The following is a 20,444-nucleotide window of genomic DNA, read 5'->3' as shown; positions in this document are numbered from 1 at the left end:
CTGCTTAATGACGCGACTACATCTCTGCCATCTTGCATCTGTCGGACTCCCTGGGCAGCGCCTAGTTTGCATTCTCCATTTGTTCTTGTCTTGGTCCGTACCGTGCTCCGTGTGTTCTTAGACTGGCAGTCATCGTTTCCTTCTCTGCCCCTGCGCCTCATGCATAACGCTTACATGATACCCTATCCACTACTCTTCGCCCGCCACACGTATATATCGTCGACTTCTTACGCATACTCGAGATCTCTCAGGCTCGCTCAGTCTTGTTGATCTATAACTGATTGCTGAGAAACCATACTTCAAAGGTGTGACTGTCCTCTTTGTTTCTATCTCATTTCATATTGAACTTTGTTTCCATGCGTGTTGAACTGCAAGCTGCGGCAGCCTTCCCTTCACTAAATATGCCCGTGGCCCCCTTCAAATGGTTTACAAGTGAACCGCCATGCCTCTCTCTCTCTCGTGGCGCTTTTTTCTCCCTTGGCACTTGCACTTTGTTGTCGACCCTTTCACAGTGTGTCGCATGCACAGCTCTCTTGCAATCTGGGAATAATCAGGAGGCCGAAGCACCACTTGATGGAATACTGAGCAGCTGTCTTATACTGGGAGAGGCTTCATAAGTATGGGTGTGCCGAGCCAGGATGCTTCAAGCCGTGCTGTCATGCCGTATGTGCTAGTATAATGGGTCGAGCTCATTATATGCGAGGTACCTCAGGGGTTCCATGGGCTCAGGAGATAACCATGGGATAATCATGCACACTAGCCAGACTGGATATTCTCGCTTCAGTACCCCTTATACAAGAGCATCCCTTTGGTAACAGCAGCTCAATGTTGGTATTTGCCGTTTTCCCCCACGTTTACCTTGACTGCCAGGTTCACGGCTTTGGGGTATGTCGTCGCCGAGTGTGCGATCCTCTACTCATTCGAACATGGCCATGCAAAACATCTCTATACCTCAATGCATCATCACCTGTCGTCTTTAACGAACAAACGGGCCGAGACTGACACATCCTGCCTTTTCCCCAGAAGAACCGTTCATCTAAGTGGTGGCCAGATTAAGTGTGTCGACGGAGCGGAGCAGTGCCGAGGGGTTCCTTTTTGTCAGAGCCTCAACCTTGACGTCGCCCCCCGGAAACAACCCCTCGATAATTTAGGCCTCAATATTTCGCTTCCGGCCCTGTAGCAGTGCTATTGTCAGGCTTCTTCTCACCACCACAACCATTTCATTCTAAATTCTCCATCCTTCCGTTCAATATCCCCCCCCCCCCAAGAAGCCGGAAACGTTTTCTTCTTCCCTCGGGGCAGTCCTGAACAGTACCTTTCAGCCGCACAGCCGCACTCCCTGCTGCTCCGTATTGGATTAACAACGAGGTCTGTTGGCAAGCACCAACCTTTGAGCCCAGGGAAGGTCAGTATTTTTCCCCTTCTCACTTTCATATGTACAAGAAAGTACTTGGAACAGGAAGGGTCCCGTACATCTTCCATCCACCACATTTCGGGGCCGTACCGTACTGCCCGGAGTTCCGGTCCCTTTCCATCGGTGGCTTTCCAAATTTGTTTCCTCATCAACGTTTCCCGTTTTCTTCTTGCCCTCTGTCAACTTGAGTGCTTGGCATTGACCGAACCCAAAGACCATTTTTCGGCCCTCATCCCACCCCAACCAGCGCAACTTGCTGATGCTGCCCTTTTAGATCAAAACTGAGAGCGTTTGACCAGAATATACCAGCCATGGCGGATCTTGATGGCCCCCAAGGCAAGGAGAATACAGTTGTGGTCAGGGACAACGCCCTTGCATTGCTGAATGAGAAGCGCGAAGCACATGTGCGAGGTAAGTTGACGGGTCTCGCCTCATCAACTCGATGTAGTACTGACAACCGCTGGTCGAAGCCTATACGTCGCCCCGCCTGTTACGCGACCTTACAGCTGGATCATTGCTCGTCGGCTGCAACGGCGTTGGTGATGACGTCCATGAGCTCTTCCTTGTTTCCGAGCAATGCGGAGATGTCGCCTCATCCTTGGATATTTCCATCACCTCTTGTGTGTGTGCCAACTGTCGAAAGCACTTCCATGTCACGTACAGAAACGAGCGGTCAAGTGAGGCGGACTTCGCCAGTCTTCACAAAGATGGAATCCACGTCTTCGTCCTCCATCAGCGCAAAGATCGCAATGACTTGAGACAGGAGAACCAGCACAAACACGCATTCGCAGTTGGCGAAATCAAATTCGTCTGCGTGGTTGATGGGTGCTACTGTAGCGTCGACGTTGTTGCGCTGAATCCCGTGCTGTCCAATTTGGACATTGATAACTTCCAAGACCAAAATCGAGCCAGGCGGAATCTTGCAGCGGCACGGCGGGAAGACCCAGAGAGGTTCCACGACACCGCGAATGGATTCGGCGACAACGCCATAGACATTTTCCTCAAATACGTGCGAGATGGCCTGCAGACATCGGAGGGGCAGAGGCGCATTCGAAAACGCAACAAGAAGTTCATGGCCTGCTTTGGCAGTGACTTTGACCCGTTGTTCCGAAGTCTTGGATTCAAAGAAACCAGTGAGAAGAATGAGGTGACTGGGGAATTTGAGGAGTCCTGGCTCTTTCCGGGGATGGATAGGACAACAACCTTGACTTGCTTCGATACGCTGCGTGCCAAGTGGGAGGACTCGGCTGCTGAACTGAGAGCTCTCCTCCAGCGTCGAAATATACCACTCGAGGGCCCGCCATTGCAGCAAGCTTGGAAAAGCCTCGCAGCAAGAATCCGAACCGATTATGAGCACGTCCAGATACCGATAGGTCACCGTAAGGAAGACGACAAGGACTTCGACCTACTTGGCTGCTGGACAGACTACACAGCCACGTTATTCGTGGGGGTCGCCATCCTCCTAGGCGACAAGTGCCCGTCTCGCGCGGACGAGTTCTGGACAGCAGCCAAATCCATCATCGCCAATCGGTCGTGGGACGGCACATGCTTCTTCTCTCTCACGCAGCTAGTTGAGAAAGAATCATTGCACCAGGCGGCCCTGGATTCCACAAAGTCGCACGAAATGGGTCCAAAGGACGCCGCCGAGCTACTCGGTGTCGAGCTGAACTATCCGGCCGAGTTGATTCAGGGCTTCGTCAACAACCTGGTAAGTCAGCCCGGGTGATTCCACGAACCTACCCCACCACAGCCCGGATGGACTAAACGGAAGGAAGTTGTGCAAACGGCCAAGCTTGGGCAACGTTGGCACCTCACCCCTCAGACACCATGAGTATTTGCTGCCTATCCAGTTGGACACATCACTGACGTTCTCAGGCTGCGGCACTAGCGAAGGACCCAGCAAAGACCGAAAAGGCTGCAAAGGCCATCGAAGCTCTCCAGATCCTTGCCAACTACAAACGCGGCAACGGCGATTCTGCAGGCGAGCAAGAAGCCCGGGAGCTAGAGTCGCTGGCTGGCGTCTTTCAAAGCTACACAAGTGCTGAAGCACAGCAGTGGTACGGCATGCCTGGCCTGGAAGCAACGCAGCCAGCCGATCAGGGTGCGAGCTACAAGAACACCCCGCCAGGTCTTCACAACATTGGCAACACTTGTTACTTGAACAGTTTGCTACAATACCTGTACAATGTGAAGCCTATCCGCGATGTGGTTCTCCACCACGATCAGGATAGACTTGAGCTCACCCCCGAATCTGTTGGCGCACGTCGGATTGGAGGTACGGGGGAGTCCTTTAGCCTCGACGAAGCCATCGTCGCGCGACAGTGTGAGTTTCTTGTCAATAATCGGGTAGATGTTCGTTACTAATCGATGCGAACAGTCATGGAAAGTCTTGCGCAGCTTTTTGTTGATCTCCAGACAACGAAAGAAGTATCGGCACAACCTTCCCAAAAGCTGGCCAATACTGCACTCAAATCGGCAAATGCTCTCCTCGCCCCCAAGCAACAGACGGAGCCCCCTCCTCTGCCGGCCCGCCCCTCGCCAGCAGCACCGACCGAGACTCAGCAGGATGTCGATATGATCAATGTCACAGTTGAGCCACTGGTTGATACCAACGATGTCCCCAGCTCGATGAGTTCTCAGACCCTCGTCAATGATAGCGAGGCTACATCTATGGGCTCCTATGTGGAGATCAACGTGCCTAGCGAGGCAGATGACAAGGCGAGGAAGGCAGCCTCTGGAGGCGAAGAGTCTCCCAAAGTGTCTCATGTTGAGATAAAGCCGGATGACCTGAATTCGATTGAAGAGACCTCATATGAGGAAAAGTACCAAATCATATCGGAGCGCTTGGAACAGTCGGATAGAAAGGGCACAAACCAGAACGACGTTGGTGAAATTGTCGGCAACGTTCTGGAACACCTGATGCGCTCGATTCAGTCGGACGGCCCGGTTCCGGGGCGGCCTGACCTGCAATCAGACAAGATCACCAGGACTTTCTTCCCCATGTTCGTCAACTATTCGCATCGAAAGGACGAGGCAACAGGGGCGGAGACGGAGAGCAAAGAAGTCATCCCAGATCGTTGGCTCAGTGCCTTCCCCCACAGCACAGAGGGCGTCAAGAGAACGATTTACGAAGCCTTGGACGAGGCCACGCAAATCAGTTTCGTCAATGCCACCCTAGCCCGTAGCACCGTCTACCAGAGTCTGCCCCCGATCCTTCATATCTGTATCCAGCGGACTGGCAGCACGAAGAATAGAAATTCCGTGCTGATCGAGGACGTCCTGTACATGGACCGTTACATGGAGGCCGATCCCAACACAGCATTGGCAGAGCGCCGCAGACAAGCGGCTTTGATCAAAATGCGCTTGGCTCAGATCAGAGGTAGCCCCAAAGAGGAGTCGTCTCTCAGTAAGACGAATGCTGCTACGGATGTTCAACTTCCTCAGAATTCGGAGGACGAGATCACTTGGATTGACCCGTATTCACTCGATTGGGATGACCTAGTGAAATTCGCCCCGTCCAAGACGGAACCGGATCTGGAGTCTCTTAAGCGCAAGGCACACGGAACCCCCCACACCGTACGCAAGAGATCTCCGCAAGGCCAGGCCTCCGGGCTTTCCTGCGAACTTGCTCAAGAGTTGGCCAGCACCGTGCAAGATCAAGACAAAAGTGATGCAGAAGAACGTAAGAACCTCGAGGCCGAATTGAGCCAGCTGTTCAATGGCTTTAGGAACGAAAAGTACCTCTTGCACGCCGTCATTTGCCACGGCGGTGGCGTCACCGCTGGACACTACTGGGTCTGGATTCGAGACTTCAAGAAGAATGTATGGCTCAAGTACAACGACAGCATCGTCACCGAGGACTCCCGCGACTCTCAGGCCGTGCTTGACGAGCTCAATGCGGGCGGCGACCCCTACTACCTGGCATATGTCCGCGAGGATATGAGAGACGAGATGGTGGACGTCCCCCAGCGTGCTGTTGTTCCCGACGACTCGAACGATGTTCCAGATGCGCCCGGCCACGTCATTGAGATGGAGACCATCGAGGGCATCGAGCCTGCCTCGCTCATCACCATCAAGGAGCAGCCTGAGCCGCACAAGCCTGATTCGATGGAGGTGGATGAGCCTGCGCCTTATCAGGTGCTTTGAGAAACCGCCCTGCCGGATTCCCCGAAGACGGAGTAGCTTTACAGGAGTCGGTTGAGCTTCTGGGAAAAGACCTGGGCAACGAGTAGTTCCCTTCTTGGAGTGGATTCTGCATTTTCGGAGGCTGCTTGCCCATAACTGCTAAGTGCGAGAGAGCGAGAGAGAAGTGTTTCTGGGCTTTTTTGCATGAGTAATGTATGTCTATACAAATCGCAGCAGTTTCTAAGACGTGCTGCATAAAGGACGAGAGATCGATTTGCATTTGCTAGATAGTCAATCAAGCAAGGATGACTGATCCTGTGAACATTGGGGTTCGTTCGAATACCTAACAGTGCCAGTGGTGTCGTGGAAACAGTAAAAGTAAACCCCGATGGTAAATCGCCCGGCATCAACACCAATAATAAAGTAAAACCTAGGCGATGGCATTCAGAAAATTTCAATTGTCAAAAGCCTATCAAGTCCCAGTAGATACCGTAGCTAGCCATTTGGCCATAAGCTATTGCCGCAACACCCAAACTCCGGTCATTTGAACCCGCTGCCTAAACGCAAATAAATAATCGATCATCATAATATGTGGTACGAAATCCGCGCCGCCGCGCTTCAAAGCGAAGTCTAGCCTTCCGACGTCACCAGGAACATGCCGCCCAGCAAGCCCGCCAGGATCAGCGTCGTCAAGATGCCCGCCCCGGCCCGGTCGCCCGCCGTCATGTCCCTGGGCCGCGCGATCTTGCCGCTGTCCTTGGAGCCGGCGTCGGGGTCGCCCTTGGAGGAACCGCCCGTCTTGGAGGTGAAGGGGGCGGGCGCCTTGTCGACGAGGGTGGAGTAGATGACGGACAGGGCGTTCATCTGCTCGCCGACGCCGGCGTTGCCGTCGTAGGTGGGGCCCTTGAGCCAGCTGAAGCCGCAGGCCTGGCCGGCGGGGCCCTTGAAGTCGCTGCTGGTGCCGGCGCACTGCTGCACGGCGGCCTTGGCCGAGGAGGTGAGCAGCGGCGCCAGCGTGTCGTGGGTCTCGGGCACCAGCTGGGCCGTCGTGGCCATCCAGCGCGACAGGTGTCCCTTGAATGCCTGCTGGTCCGTGTTGCAGGTGCCCTGGGGCTCGCAGGCGATCTCGTACATGACGCCGTCCTTGAAGAAGGTCTTGGCCGTGAACTTGGCCAGGCCCGTCGCCCGGTCCTTCCACGCGCCGTCCTCGGTGATGTTATACATGTGCGCCGCGCCCACCAGGAAGATGCCCGCGTTGTACGAGAAGAGGGCGCCGTTGACCTCTTTGCAGTTCTCGCCGTCGCCGTAGCCGGCGCCGTCGCGCACCGTGTAGTCCGAGTCAATGAATTTGACGTCCTGCTCCCACTTGAAGATCTTCTCGGCCCAGTCGGCGTACTTCTGGTCGCCGGTGAAGCGGTAGAGGCGGGCGGCGATGTTGAAGAAGCAGCCGTTGGAGATGGAGTTCTTGTAGTTGTAGCCGTTGTTGAAGGTCCAAATCTGCCAGCGCAGGCCGCCGCCGCAGTCCTTGGTGTCCCAGCGCGACACGTACTCGTTAAAGACGGCCTGGGTCAGTGCGAGCCAGCCGGGCTCGCCGTCGGGCGGGTTCTCGAAGTTAGCCTCGGCGGCGGTCATGGCGGCCATGGCCCAGAACCCTTGGTCGTCGTTGCCCAGACTCCGCGTCTGATTCTCGGGCATGTAGTCGTGGTCGTCGCCCGCCTGGTGCAACATGGCCTGGTACGTGATCTTGTTGTACGTATCGTCGCCCGTATACACCCAATAATCGATCAAGGCCCCAAACATGGCTCCTGCCTCCCACCCTGTATCCCGAGTCAGCCTGAGCAGTGGCTAACTAGACCAGAAATTGGACTTACAGTAGTATGGGTCTGGCAAGTTTCCAGCAACATCGCCAGTGTTGTTACCCGAGTAGTACTTCACCATGCCATATGCTACTTGGCTGGCCGCAGACTTGACGGAATCTGTATAATATCAGATCAGCCAAAGATGCAGGTTATAATTTTGGGAAGAAAGCGCATACCATCACTGCCCCAGTCGACATCGAGAGCAGAGGTCACACTTCCAAGCAAGGCTGTAGCGCTTGCCGCCCAGGATAAAAACCGCATTATATATAATGTGTAATACTGCTTGGTGTAAGGGTATATATAGTTGCAGTAAAGTACAGAGTTAGAAGAGAATGCACCGTAGATCGAACGGGTCGAGGCGGGCGTCGTGGTGTGAGGGAGTAGAGAAAAGGAATGGATAGGTTGTTGGACGAGTGATGAACGAGCGACAGGCAGAGTAAGTGACCAGACCGGCAAAGATATGACCTGACCAGAAGACCTGACTTGGAGAGGAAATGTTTCGAGGCGTTGTTTCTTTCTATTCAAGTCGTAGGATGCATGGCCAAGTTCCCAAGACAGTGGAGCTGGCGGGCCCCCCGACTCGTAATGGCTGGCCGTCCATCGCTTGCATCAAATCATTGAAAGTACTGTCGATATTGGCATCTACACACGTACTGCCAGTGACTGGCATAGTCCCGGTCCCGCCTCCACTATTGTACCCGCCGTGTATCGGCGAGCATCCCGGCAAGGTGTGTTGACAGTCCCGCAAAACAGAAACAGCACCTGCAGGAAAACAGGAAGGAGGTCAATCACTGCCACTCCCTGATCATTGTTCAAGGCTCGAGGTCATCATACACATACTGCATACCTACTTCGTGCTGCCAAGAACCCTCGAACGTCGAATACCATCAACATTGAAGTATTTCCTACATCTACTCCATGGCCTTGTGCTGGCTAGTGGGAATAAATGATGGTGTGTTAGTGCTCATGCAGCCGGCTAGCCCAGGAAGCGCAATCCCAGGCAAAGGGTTACGCAAGCCCGGGGCTGATGGCTCGAAGCAGTCACTCTCCTGGTCACCCCTTCCTCTTCGGCCGCTGCCAGCTGCGTCACACACAATTCGGCCAGCACAAAGGGCGTTTTATCCCTTGGCACATCTTCATTTAATCGTCACGACTAACAGGCCGGCTGATATCCGAAGTAATGCCTCGAGCTAAAACGGTCATGGTTCGTGCATTTCGCAGGGCGTGCTGTTTTGTGAGGCGCTCTGGTTGCTCTGGCGTGCTGGCGGATATCCATTTTGATCCGGGGAGACACGAACAAGCTTTTGGGGCTGTGCTTGGCGACGACTAACCAACAAGCTTGCACGTCTTTGCCTAGCCAGAACCTGCAGCAAGCAGCCCGTCCAGGCAAATTTGATGTGCGCATGCAGTGGGCTTTCGGAGTGGGACGTGGGTTCGGACCGATGGTCATGATGGTAGTTTTTGCTGGGCCTCTGGTCAAGATTCGTAACGTGATTAAAATCTCTTGTGGACTAGCTACGTCATGTCGGATTCGAACTTTCGGGGCTCCCACCACTCCAATGCGAGGGAAAAGGGGGTTTTGGAGTCCGTGGGAAATCGTTTTTTTCGAAACAATCCAATCCCACATTCCTATTATCGTGAACTTCTTCCCCCCCAGCTTGGCCGACTAGAATAGAATGCTCGACGGTCGAAGTCCAGCTTTGGTCCATTTCCAAACCGTACCGCCATGACGGAAGCCGCTGGATGGATCCATGTTCTTGTGCCTGCCAAGAGCTGGGCTAACGGGTAGGATCTACGGGCGGAGCCTGAGCCCTGTAAGTTGAGTGGGGGCAACGTCCCTTGTTCGCGACCTCATGGTCTGGTTCTCTGCCCTACGGCACACACATGGTGAAAGTGGCCTATGAGGACCTCTTCGAACTTGAAGGGTGCAGAGTGTCAGATTGGTATCAGATATCATGTAATAACCCGAACAATCATCATAGTTGGATCGAGATTATGATGATGCGGTTTGTTCGTTCATTGATCAGAGTCGAAACATCAACCACCAGTTTGGGTAGCCTCTTTTCTTTGCATTATCCCGAGGTGATTCCATAAGTATCTGGTAGCTGGGAGTGACGCAGGATCATTCTGAAGCGGCAAGCAGCTTCGGAATTTGATGACGGTTGCACACTGCGACGAAATCCACGAACTACATCTCATAATTTGGGGACTGCGGTGTCACAATATGGGTAGCCCCTAGATTTTCTAGCCAAGGAGCCAAGGCATATTCGGCCGATTTGTGCCAAAGTGCGCAGATACCAGCCCGCCCGCATTCATGTTGCGACCATGGAGATCTTACATGTTCAGAAGCAAATTCGCGATGTCAATCACTAAGCGACGCGCAGATGTTGTCTTACAATCTCTTCTTCTTTCACGCTCGAAGGGCATCTTGCGCCTAGGCACGCGGGACGCAAATCGGTCAGTTGTCCAGAGGCTCGAAACTAATCCCCGAATGACATCATACAAGTTCTCGGTCGTGTTCCCATCACAACAACTAGAACCTTTGATACTATACTGAACTGGTTGTCATCAACATTTCGACAATACCTGCGTAAAGACGCAAACACTCCAGAACAGTCAAAACAAACATGCGCCAAGACGAACTGACCTCTTGATCTAAGCTAATAAACGATGCCCTCTCCGAAGTCCCCGAAGACGACACCACCACCCTCGCCAACCCTCCCCCTCATCAAGACCACGCCCCACGCGCACCGCATGAGCTACCGCATCGGCCGCGGGGAGCAGGGCGTTCTGACCTTCGAACCGTATAAGTCGTCGCTGTTGCCCCTATGGCGGTTCCGGACCGTCGCGGTGGCACGGCGCAGCGCGGCCGACCTGTGGGCGCGGTTCGAGCAGTTCGGGCGCGACGACGAGGCCGACTTCGTGGGCATGGACATGGCGCGCAAGTTCATCCAGATGGGCATGACGCGCGCCAAGCGCTACGCCAACCACGCCGGCGGGCGCAAGTACCGGAAGGGCACGCGCGACGAGCTGCCCCGGAGCACCGACGAGGCCCAGATGAGCCCGGAACAGCGCGAGAAGGCGGCCGCCAGCCTGGTCTTCCGGGAGGTCTGGGAACGGTGCCGCGCCCACGAGGGCTACCAGCGGCGTAAGGTCGAGTTCCTAGCGGAGCAGAAGGAGTGGGAGAAGCAGCAGGCAAAGTCCTGATGATGTTGTGTTGGCCATCTGGGGAGCACCCCCTGAGCGACATATTTAGCCATTTTCACAGGTAATCGGGCAGCACAGCACGTAGATGTGTATACAATGGTACTTGGCAAAACCGCAGCAGCATAGTGTATCAATGAGGCGACGATGCCTTCAAATTTATTGCTGCAGTGTATTTGAAGCAACTGTGCCGTCCTCAGTGTTGGCATTTTCATGATCTGCTTCCTCGTCATCGCCCCTGGCCCCATCCTCAGAGGGAGTTGCCCCATCCTCTGCCAACTTCAGGTGGGCCCCCTTGCGAGGAGGTATAACCTGCATCAAGGCCTCGCCCCAATCACCCGTCTCAAGCCAACGCAGCATGATCTCAACTACGTGGTTGGTGGCCAATACGTGCCTGTCTAGCAGCACCATGAACTCACCAATGGGCAGCTTGGCCGTCCTTACTTTGCGTTCACGGGCAACCTTGTAGCACAGTCCTTTGTGCCTGTTCCTATCGATGATGCCACCTACCACATAAGAGGTGTTGGGCTCAATACGATCCAGTGTGTAGGGTGAGTCGGCCGTCAGATAGACGATCGACTTATCGACATCGTCCGATTCTGGCTCAGGCTCAGGCTCTGCGCCCTTCTTCCTCTTCGCTAGCTGGGTAGTGGAAGTCGCGGTAGGGTCTTCCCAGGAGATGAAGTCTTTGCCATCACCCCCCTTGAGCGTGTCCACTAGTTTCCCGCCTTCCGGGCCAGCCATGGTCTGCTTCGCTTGCTGAGCAACTCCGATGAAATCATCCTCAAGAAACTGTATCTCCTTCCACCTCGTCTGTTGGTTTTTCAGAACCTCCTCATGTCGTTGTTTCAGAGAACCGCCATATGAGCTAACAGCCAGATGCACCGGGAAATAGGCTGTCCTGTTGTCCGAGTAGCACCTTGTGATTTGGTTGGCCAGTGATGTCATCTCGTTCTCCTGCATGTACTGCTCGTAGTCACAGTCGATGATGACGGAGACGGGTACTTTTGTCTGCTTCTGCGGGTTTCGTTCTCGCTCTCGCGTCTTCAGCAAGGGCTTCCTCCCCTCTTTGTTGGCTTGCTCAATCTCGGCATCGCGCTCCAGCTTCTTGCGCTCTTGCCTGTTCTTCCGTTTTTCTCTGCGCTTTTCCGCACGCTCTTCTCTGCCCTCCTCCCATTTTTGCAGGCGCCTGAGTTTCTTCAGCTGGTTCTTGGTGGGTGGTGTTTGCGTGGATTCGGTTGTGATTCGGACCTCATCCCTTTGGTCGGCGCCTTCTGCGTCGTCGCCGTCAACGGACTCGTCAGGGTCGCCTTCAGCCGCCCGCTTCACCCCGCGCGGACCTTCTGACGGAGCATCAGTAGTTGTTGCGCCGCTGGCGGCCATTGTCTGGATTTCGGGATTCTTGTCATTCTCCTCCCGTGATATAATCTCCGACTTCTCTGCGGCAACCGTTTCGAGGCCGCCGTCTGTCATGGAGGCATCCATGTTTGCGCAAGCGATTGAGATTGACTCCTTTTGGGTGAGAAACTGCAAAGTTGACGAGAGAACTTTTGGTGGGGTTGAACAGCCTCAATTGCAGCTGTGGCAGAATTTCGCCTAGCAACCGACCTGCCTGAAAATTGGGCGGTCGGCACAGTGCACAGGGCATGTCTAGCGGGGAATAGGTCCAAGTCTATCTGCCGTACCCCAGTCAGTCAGCGCGTCGCGTCCCTGCGTAAGTAAAGTCCAATTAATTGGCTTGTGACGCGACTTCCACTTTACGCGCTCATCGCATGCTGCCGCTTTCTTTACGCGACAAGCTCCAAAAATATAGGCCACTTGATTCATCTTCACTGAAACGGCCACCCCAAAGTACATGGACGACTGCTTTCCATCTTAAACCAGCGCCCTGCATTGTACTTTACGAATGGTCTGAAGAGACTCGCCCAGCCACATGGTAGTTGTTGATCTCGATATACGCCCGTCAACATGTCCAGTCGCCCTGAGTTGAAACTTGACGACGAGGTCGGTTTTATCCGTTACTTCAAGTCTTTGCCTGCAGTGGGCAATGATACAGTCCGTATCTTCGACCGAGGAGACTGGTACACAGCCCATGGCGATGATGCCAACTTCTTAGCCCGAACCGTCTACAAGACCACCTCTGTCGTCAGGCAGCTTGGCCGCAACGATGCCAGCGGCCTTCCCTCGGTCACCATGACCATTACCGTCTTCCGACAATTCCTACGAGAAGCCCTGTTCAAATTAGGCAAACGAATCGAGATCTACGCCAGCCCCAACGGTCGGATGAACTGGAAGATTGTGAAGCAGGCCTCTCCAGGTAACCTACAAGATGTAGAGGACGAACTTGGTGGCTTCGAGTCAGCGCCCATGATAATGGCCGTCAAGATCACGGCCAAGGCCTCGGAAGCACGGAGTGTAGGAGTCTGTTTCGCTGATGCCAGTGTGCGAGAGCTTGGCGTGAGCGAGTTCCTGGACAACGACTTGTACTCCAATTTCGAGGCTCTCCTGATCCAGCTTGGCGTCAAGGAGTGTCTCATACAAATCGACAAAGCTGAGAAGGACAAAGATCCAGAACTGGCCAAACTACGTCAAATCATCGACAACTGCGGAGTTGCCATCGCCGAGCGACCAGCTGGCGACTTCGGGACCAAAGATATCGAGCAAGATCTTTCCAGGCTGCTGAAGGATGAGCGTTCCACCACGCTACTTCCGCAGACGGAGTTGAAGCTTGCTATGGGATCTTCCGCCGCGCTGATCAAATATCTCAGCGTGTTGCAAGATCCCTCCAACTTCGGCCAATACCAGCTATACCAGCACGATCTTTCACATTTCATGAAACTTGATGCTGCAGCTCTCAAAGCCCTCAACCTCATGCCCGGTGCCCGAGATGGCGCCAAAACCATGAGCGTTTTCGGTTTACTGAACCATTGCCGGACACCGGTAGGCAGCCGGCTGTTAGCCCAATGGCTCAAGCAACCACTCATGAACAGAGACGAGATCGAGAAGCGACTGCAGCTCGTCGAGGCCTTTGCGAATGACACAGAACTGCGCCAGACAATGCAAGAGGAACACTTGAAATCGATTCCCGACTTATACCGGTTGGCGAAACGCTTCCAGCGCAATAAGGCGAACCTGGAAGATGTTGTCCGGGCGTACCAAGTGGTCATCCGTCTGCCTGGCTTCCTGGGAACCTTGGAGGCCGTGATGGATGAGCAATACAAGGACCCTCTCGACGAAGCCTACACCAAGAAACTCCGCCATGCTTCCGATAGTCTCGGAAAGCTCGCCGAGATGGTCGAGACAACCGTCGATCTTGATGCCCTTGATAACCACGAATTTATTATCAAGTCCGAATTCGACGACGGCTTGCGCATGATCCGCAAGCGATTGGACAAGATTAGGTCGGATATGGACCGCGAGTTCCGAAGTGCATCCGACGATCTCAACCAAGAGGAGAACAAGAAGATCTTCCTCGAGAATCACAAAGTACACGGATGGTGCATGAGACTTACCAGGACGGAGGCAGGATGCATCCGCAACAACTCGAAATACAAAGAGTGCTCCACACAGAAGAACGGTGTCTACTTCACGACCACTAAACTTCAAGCGCTGCGTCGGGAATTTGACCAGCTTTCTCAGAATTATAACAGAACTCAGAGCAGCCTGGTCAACGAGGTCATCACAGTCGCAGCGTCATACTGCCCCGTCCTGGAGCAGCTTGCCGGCGTTCTCGCACACCTCGATGTAATCGTGTCTTTTGCACACTGCTCAGTCCACGCCCCAACATCTTATGTCCGCCCCAAGATCCACCCTCGAGGAAAGGGACAGACCGTCCTGAAGGAGGCTCGCCATCCCTGCATGGAAATGCAGGACGACGTCCAGTTTATTACCAATGACGTCGAGCTGACTCGCGACCAATCGTCTTTCCTTATCATCACGGGCCCCAACATGGGTGGTAAATCAACGTATATTCGCCAAATTGGAGTCGTTGCCCTCATGGCTCAGGTCGGCTGCTTTGTCCCCTGTTCGGAAGCAGAGCTGACCATCTTTGACTCCATCTTGGCCCGTGTGGGCGCCAGCGACTCCCAGCTCAAGGGCGTGTCGACCTTCATGGCGGAAATGCTGGAGACTGCCAACATCCTGAAGTCGGCTACTTCAGAGTCCTTGATCATCATCGATGAGCTCGGTCGCGGCACGTCTACTTACGATGGCTTCGGTCTTGCGTGGGCCATATCGGAGCACATTGTCAAGGAGATCGGCTGTTTCGCCATGTTTGCCACCCACTTTCACGAGCTGACTGCCCTGTCGGAGCAGTATCCTCAGTGTCGAAATCTGCACGTTACTGCGCATATATCCGGCACCAGCTCGAGCCCTGTTGCCGACAAGCGGGAGGTTACGCTGCTCTATAAGGTTGAGCCCGGCATCTGCGATCAATCCTTTGGTATCCATGTTGCCGAGCTTGTCCGGTTCCCCGACAAGGTCATCCGTATGGCTAAACGAAAGGCCGATGAGCTGGAGGACTTCACCGGCAAACACGAACAGAATGGCCTGGGGCACACCAGGGAAGAAGTTCAGGAAGGCAGTGCCAGACTAAAGGAAGTCTTGGTGAAGTGGAAGAAGGACGTCGAAGGCGGCAACATGTCACGCGAAGACATGGTGCAGAAGCTGAGAGATCTGGTCAAGGCGGACGAGGCATTGCTTGCCAACCCCTTCTTCCAGTCTGTGAAAGCGTTGTGATACGATACGGGAATTTCCTGACCACGCTTTGAGGTCCCTGTGGTCTCGAGCGGCTGCCGGAACCCAGGAGGTTATGTACTTTAAGGGGTTATGGCGTCGGGGGAAACGGGCGGTATCTATGTATGGTATAGAGAGCCGTGTGCACGTATAGCGAGTTGATACTTTTAGCTGCTTAATCCAAGATCTGTACATTCATGACAAGCATCTGTGCAATGCCATTGATGGCGTGGTACATCCAGTACTCCTCAAAGAGCCGTTCCTCGACGGCGGCGCGCTGGACTCGGCTCCTGCATCGCCCCATGTGGGTAACACCCCTAGGCTACGACAGAACCATACCCATCACGTTTTAGCGGCCACCGGGAGATAGAAAAAAAGGAGAGGGTCATCATCACCAGCGGGCAGCGGAAATTGAACTCGCCTTCGCAACGCTTTTCCCTCCCCTTCAGGTAGCCCTGCTGCTATCCATTGCGGTGTATACCCACCGGGAGTTCGTATGGTGCTGTAGATCTAGCCTATAGCTAACAAGTGATGACGCACCTTACTCAGCAAAAACAAAGTGCCAGCGCGCAACAACCTCAGCCGCACGATAGGTATAAGACAGGCCCCCGACTCTAATGGATCGCGCGTCAGCAATATTAGTCAGGCCGAATCCGCCTGCACGTTGCTGAGTTTCAGCGACGGCGTGATTGGGAATAGGCGGGCAGCCATAGTCGCAGAAAGCTACCGGATTGGAAGGATGGCACTTCAGCCGGGCTTTCAATTCGAGTGGAGTGACAGACAATAACAACGACGACGATCGTTCTCTCAGCCGTGCTGACTTACTAAGGACTAAAATGATTCAATTTGGATTCTATTCTTGGGTGCTTAGCGCTGCCAGATCTTCTTGAATGGGGGGCCAGGAGGGATCCCGCTTAGCTAGCTCGCCCCATCGCCCCTTATTTGTCGCCATCTACCGCAAGACGCTTGGTGGAACATGGGGTCTACAACTGCGTTCTAGGACTGCATAGGAGACAAAAGTGCACTTTGAGGCAGGGAGGCCTGACGAGGCTAGGACGGATTTGATGGACAAGTAGGTATGTCTAACAAGAAGGGCATGTTACATGTCCATCTTCGGGTTCCGCGAAGGGACCGTCAGCTACCTAGCGTTACATAAGAGCATCGATGGTATATGGTATATAAAGTGTCGGGCTCCTGGTCATATGGGAGATATTCCTGAAATCACAAGCCCCAAGAGATCCTTTCCAATAAGCCCAGTACCACATCCATCTAGTAATCATGTTGTCCCAAACCACTTTGCAACTTCTGGCGACCAGCCTCGCTCTCAGCCCCCTCGCCGCGGCCCGAGACGTCCCAGCCAATGTTCGGAACTTCTACAACACCGTGAAGGGACGCGGCCAATGCCCCAACAAGCTGGCATCAGGCTTCTATGCTCAGCAGAACGGCCCAGGCAGTATGTAGCCGGCAGATGGCCAGTCCAGCCGCCACCCCCGATAGCCAAGAACATAGCTGACTACTACGGTATACAGACTTCGCGTACTGCCAAGACAGCGCCAGCAACGTCCTCTACATCCAGGGAACCGGTGGCGCCCTGGCCGACATGGACATCGACTGCGACGGCCGGCAGGGGGGGCCCGCCGACGACGGGCGCTGCGGCAAGTCTGACGACACGCAGTCCATCACCTCGTTCGCCGACACGGTCCGCGGCTACAACAAGGGCATCTCGGACCTCGACGCCAAGATCCACCCGTACGTCGTCTTCGGCAACGCGGGCGAGAGAAGCGGCTTCAAGAGCTTCGACCCCCAGGCGCACGGCGTCAAGCCCCTGAGCATCATGGCCGTCGTGTGCGGCGACAAGTTGGTACGTGGATATTTTCCATTGCCTTCCCCTTTCTATCATCTTTCTATGATTCTTTAACTAACATTGTGAGTGCAGATCTACGGCGTCTGGGGCGACGAGAACGGCACCGACGGGTCCAAGTCCATGGTGGGCGAAGCGTCCATCTCGCTGGCGACGGCGTGCTACGGCAAGTCGATCAACGGCAACAGCGGCCACGACGAGACCGACGTGCTGTACATTGCCTTCCCCGGGTCCGAGGCGGTGCCCGGCGCCGACGGGGCGGCCTGGGGCGCCTCCAGCTACGACGCCTTCGAGAAGAGCATCCAGGCCAAGGGTGACCAGCTCATCCAGCGCCTCGGCGGCTCGGGTTCGGGCGGCAGCCCCACCACCACGGCCGGCCAGCCCAAGCCGACGTGCTCATGGAGCGGACATTGCCTCGGTGAGTTACTGACACTACAGCGGCTTCACGTTCATATTTACCTCCCCTGAATCATTGGCTGACTGGCTGGAACAGGCGACAAGTGTAGCAACGAGAACGATTGCGACCAGGACTGGGTTTGCAAGAACGGCAAGTGCTCGGCATAAAGTCTTCGTGGCTGATCGTCGACGTTTAAGAGTGGGGAGTGTTCGAAGTAACAGTGCCACACCACTTTTCTGGGAAGTCGCGTCCTCCCACCCCCCTTCGCGGCAACTCACTCGTCTTCTTCAAATGTATATACTTCATAATAACCATTGATGCCCGTTGTGTATCCCCAGGGAAGTCATGTCCTATGTGATCTTCAGTGCGTGTGAACAATGTATGTCTGCTCACTCTCTCGAAACAACACAATACATGGACAATACCTCTACGATAAACGCACCAATTTCAAGTCGTTGGCTTACGCGAACCGGAGATGGCTACCGAAGGGTCAACACTAGCAAGTGACGATCAGATGAGAGTCATGCAACCAGCAGAAATATGCCAGGGGCGGGATTGTGTTTACCCTTCCCCACACGGATTCCCCCGCATGATCGATCGAGTTCTCGTAGCCAGACCGGCAATCTCCTCTGATCCGAGGAAGATGGTATATGTCATTTTCTGTTCCCATTCGGCAGCCGGGGCCTGTTCCGGTGGAATGTTGGTGGAGCCGATCCATGGGGAGAAAGCTGGTAAATGTTGACGCGGAACTGCCGCCAAATGCACACCCGGATCAGGCATGGCCGATCGCCTCCGCACTTCTTGCATCAGTGGAGCATCTCTTGCTTCTGGTCTCATGGCGAGATGTACTTAAACGGCCTTGAGATGACCGCCTATCAAGTTCCAACAGTGGTAATCACAACCTTTTGTCATTATCTTTGTGGCTGCCGACGCACGGGATCCCGTCAACGATGCGTATCACCTCATCAATCGCGGCACTTGCTGCTCTTCGGGGCGCTCAAGGTCTTGTTGCCAAAGCTGGCGATGGCCTCACGGTTTTGACCACCAGTGGCTCGCTTGATGGCTTCGTCAACGAAACGGCCCCCAAGGTCCGGCAGTGGCTCGGCGTTCCCTACGCTGAGCCGCCGGTTGGAGCACTGCGCTTCATGCGCCCCCAGAAGAAGACGGACGCGGGGCCGATAGAAGCCACCAAGTACTCACCGGCCTGTATGCAGCAGAGGAGCAACGCCACGAGCATATACACCAAGTATATGCGCGAGTTCCTCATCAACGGCGGCGAGTCCGAGGACTGCCTCTACCTCAACGTCTACGCCCCCCTGGCCCCCACGTCCTCCAAGCTACCGGTCTTCGTGTACATCCCGGGCGGCGGCTTCACGAGCGGCGGCTCCAACTCGCTGTACAAGATCCCGGATCAGTGGATCGAGCGCACGCAGTCGCACATTGTCGTCGTCATGAACTACCGCCTGAACATCTTCGGCTACCCCTCGGCGGACTCGGCCATGCTCAACGTCGGCCTGCTCGACCAGCGCATGGTGGTCGAGTGGACGCGCGACAACATCGACGCCTTCGGAGGGGACCCGGACAAGATCATCCTCTGGGGCCAGTCGGCGGGCGCCGGCTCCGTCGGCTACTTCGCGTACGCGCACTACTCGGACCCCATCGTCAGCGGCCTGATCGCCGACTCGGGCGCGGCGTCCATGCTCCTCAAGATGCCGCACTCGGGCTTCAGCACGCTGGCGGCCATGGTCGGCTGCGGAGGAGGCGGCGGCGATCCGGGCAAGGACCCCGAGGCCGAGCTGACGTGCATGCAGGCCGTCAACGCCAAAGTGCTCGAGGACACCCTGTCGACCAACGCCATCTCCTTCACACCCGTCGCCGACAACGTGACGGCCTTCGCCAACACGACGGAGCGCCTGGCCCGCGGCCTCATCGCCCCGCTGCCCCTGATCACGGGCAGCAACGCCAACGAGGGCGCCGCCTTCGGCGCCTTCAACGAGAGCGGCCTGTCCCCCGGTCAGTACGAGAACGGCTTCGCGGTCATCGGCTGTCCCGTGTCGGCCGAGGCGCAGCGCCGAGCCGGCTCCCAGCTCGGTCTGGCCACATACCGCTACGAGTACGCCGGCAATTTCAGCAACATCTCGCCGCTGCCGTGGATCGGGGCCACGCACAGCGCGGAGCTGCCCCTGCTCTTTGGTACGCACTACGAGTACCGCGGCAACTCGACCGCCTTCGAGTGGGACGTGAGCGGCGGCATGCAGGCCCTGTGGCTGGCGTTCGCCAACGACCCCTCGCAGGACCCGCGGGATGACGCGAGGGGTGTTACTTGGCCCAAGTACCAGCCCGGCACGGAGACAATGGCCCTGTTTGCGGAGGGGTATCAGGTGGTGCAGTTCGTCGGCGGTGATCGGGTTGACAGACACTGCTCGTAGGGATCGAGGACAGGCAGGTGCATATCCTCGAGGGGCAATACCGTAATACAAATCCAATTCACGTATATGCCCAATTGTTGTGTTGCCGTGATGGCCAGCAGTGTTGGACACATCGTAACCTCAATAATTGGTCCGAAGTCACCCCTATATATCAGTCACGTGGTCGCTGAATAGATGCGGATCGTTCCCTACGAGTATCACCCGCCGCCGCGTAACGCCAGACGTACAAAGCCTTCCGATATGCGTGACTAGAACATCACCTTCATGGGCAAAATACTTCCGGGGTTACCGATCATGTGAAACGGTCTGGTTCAAAAGAGGTCGATGTGGCTCCCATTGCGGCGCTTGGTAACATATGCGGGATAACTTGAGTGAGTAATCGGTTCTCTCGGAAGTCTGTGGTAGGTCCGGATCGATGAAT

The 20,444-nt window shown here is 55.2% G+C and overlaps 7 protein-coding genes across 7 annotated transcripts; 5 read left to right on the top strand and 2 right to left on the bottom strand.

Annotated features, from left to right (window-relative positions):
• Positions 1–1,725: 1,725 nt before the first annotated feature.
• On the top strand, positions 1,726–5,560 carry PG985_006475 (uncharacterized protein; the record flags this gene model as incomplete). The annotated part of the gene is made up of 4 exons (XM_066826244.1): positions 1,726–1,825; positions 1,885–3,122; positions 3,290–3,737; positions 3,792–5,560. The coding sequence occupies 4 exons, from the start codon at positions 1,726–1,728 to the stop codon at positions 5,558–5,560; spliced, it is 3,555 nt and encodes a 1,184-aa protein (XP_066685851.1).
• Positions 5,561–6,169: 609 nt separating this feature from the next.
• Positions 6,170–7,659, bottom strand: PG985_006474 (glycoside hydrolase family 76 protein; the record flags this gene model as incomplete). The annotated part of the gene is made up of 3 exons (XM_066826243.1): positions 6,170–7,356; positions 7,411–7,515; positions 7,575–7,659. The coding sequence occupies 3 exons, from the start codon at positions 7,657–7,659 to the stop codon at positions 6,170–6,172; spliced, it is 1,377 nt and encodes a 458-aa protein (XP_066685850.1).
• A 2,409-nt stretch (positions 7,660–10,068) lies between these two features.
• On the top strand, positions 10,069–10,605 carry PG985_006473 (uncharacterized protein; the record flags this gene model as incomplete). Its single annotated transcript, XM_066826242.1, has 1 exon — positions 10,069–10,605. The coding sequence occupies one exon, from the start codon at positions 10,069–10,071 to the stop codon at positions 10,603–10,605; it is 537 nt and encodes a 178-aa protein (XP_066685849.1).
• Positions 10,606–10,761: 156 nt separating this feature from the next.
• On the bottom strand, positions 10,762–12,087 carry PG985_006472 (tRNA (uracil-O(2)-)-methyltransferase; the record flags this gene model as incomplete). The annotated part of the gene is made up of 1 exon (XM_066826241.1): positions 10,762–12,087. One exon carries the CDS (start codon positions 12,085–12,087, stop codon positions 10,762–10,764), a length of 1,326 nt encoding a protein of 441 aa, XP_066685848.1.
• Positions 12,088–12,570: 483 nt separating this feature from the next.
• PG985_006471 (DNA mismatch repair protein msh-2) lies at positions 12,571–15,339 on the top strand (the record flags this gene model as incomplete). Its single annotated transcript, XM_066826240.1, has 1 exon — positions 12,571–15,339. One exon carries the CDS (start codon positions 12,571–12,573, stop codon positions 15,337–15,339), a length of 2,769 nt encoding a protein of 922 aa, XP_066685847.1.
• Positions 15,340–16,614: 1,275 nt separating this feature from the next.
• On the top strand, positions 16,615–17,665 carry PG985_006470 (glycoside hydrolase family 75 protein; the record flags this gene model as incomplete). The annotated part of the gene is made up of 3 exons (XM_066826239.1): positions 16,615–16,789; positions 16,866–17,197; positions 17,273–17,665. The coding sequence occupies 3 exons, from the start codon at positions 16,615–16,617 to the stop codon at positions 17,663–17,665; spliced, it is 900 nt and encodes a 299-aa protein (XP_066685846.1).
• Positions 17,666–18,544: 879 nt separating this feature from the next.
• Positions 18,545–20,023, top strand: PG985_006469 (uncharacterized protein; the record flags this gene model as incomplete). Its single annotated transcript, XM_066826238.1, has 1 exon — positions 18,545–20,023. The coding sequence occupies one exon, from the start codon at positions 18,545–18,547 to the stop codon at positions 20,021–20,023; it is 1,479 nt and encodes a 492-aa protein (XP_066685845.1).
• Between the last annotated feature and the right edge of the window lie 421 nt (positions 20,024–20,444).

This window comes from Apiospora marii (assembly GCF_038362585.1).
Source record: "Apiospora marii strain CBS 49790 chromosome Unknown utg000004l_segment0_segment0, whole genome shotgun sequence".
NCBI lineage: Eukaryota > Fungi > Ascomycota > Sordariomycetes > Amphisphaeriales > Apiosporaceae > Apiospora > Apiospora marii.
This window is presented reverse-complemented; position numbering and strand designations above follow the sequence as displayed.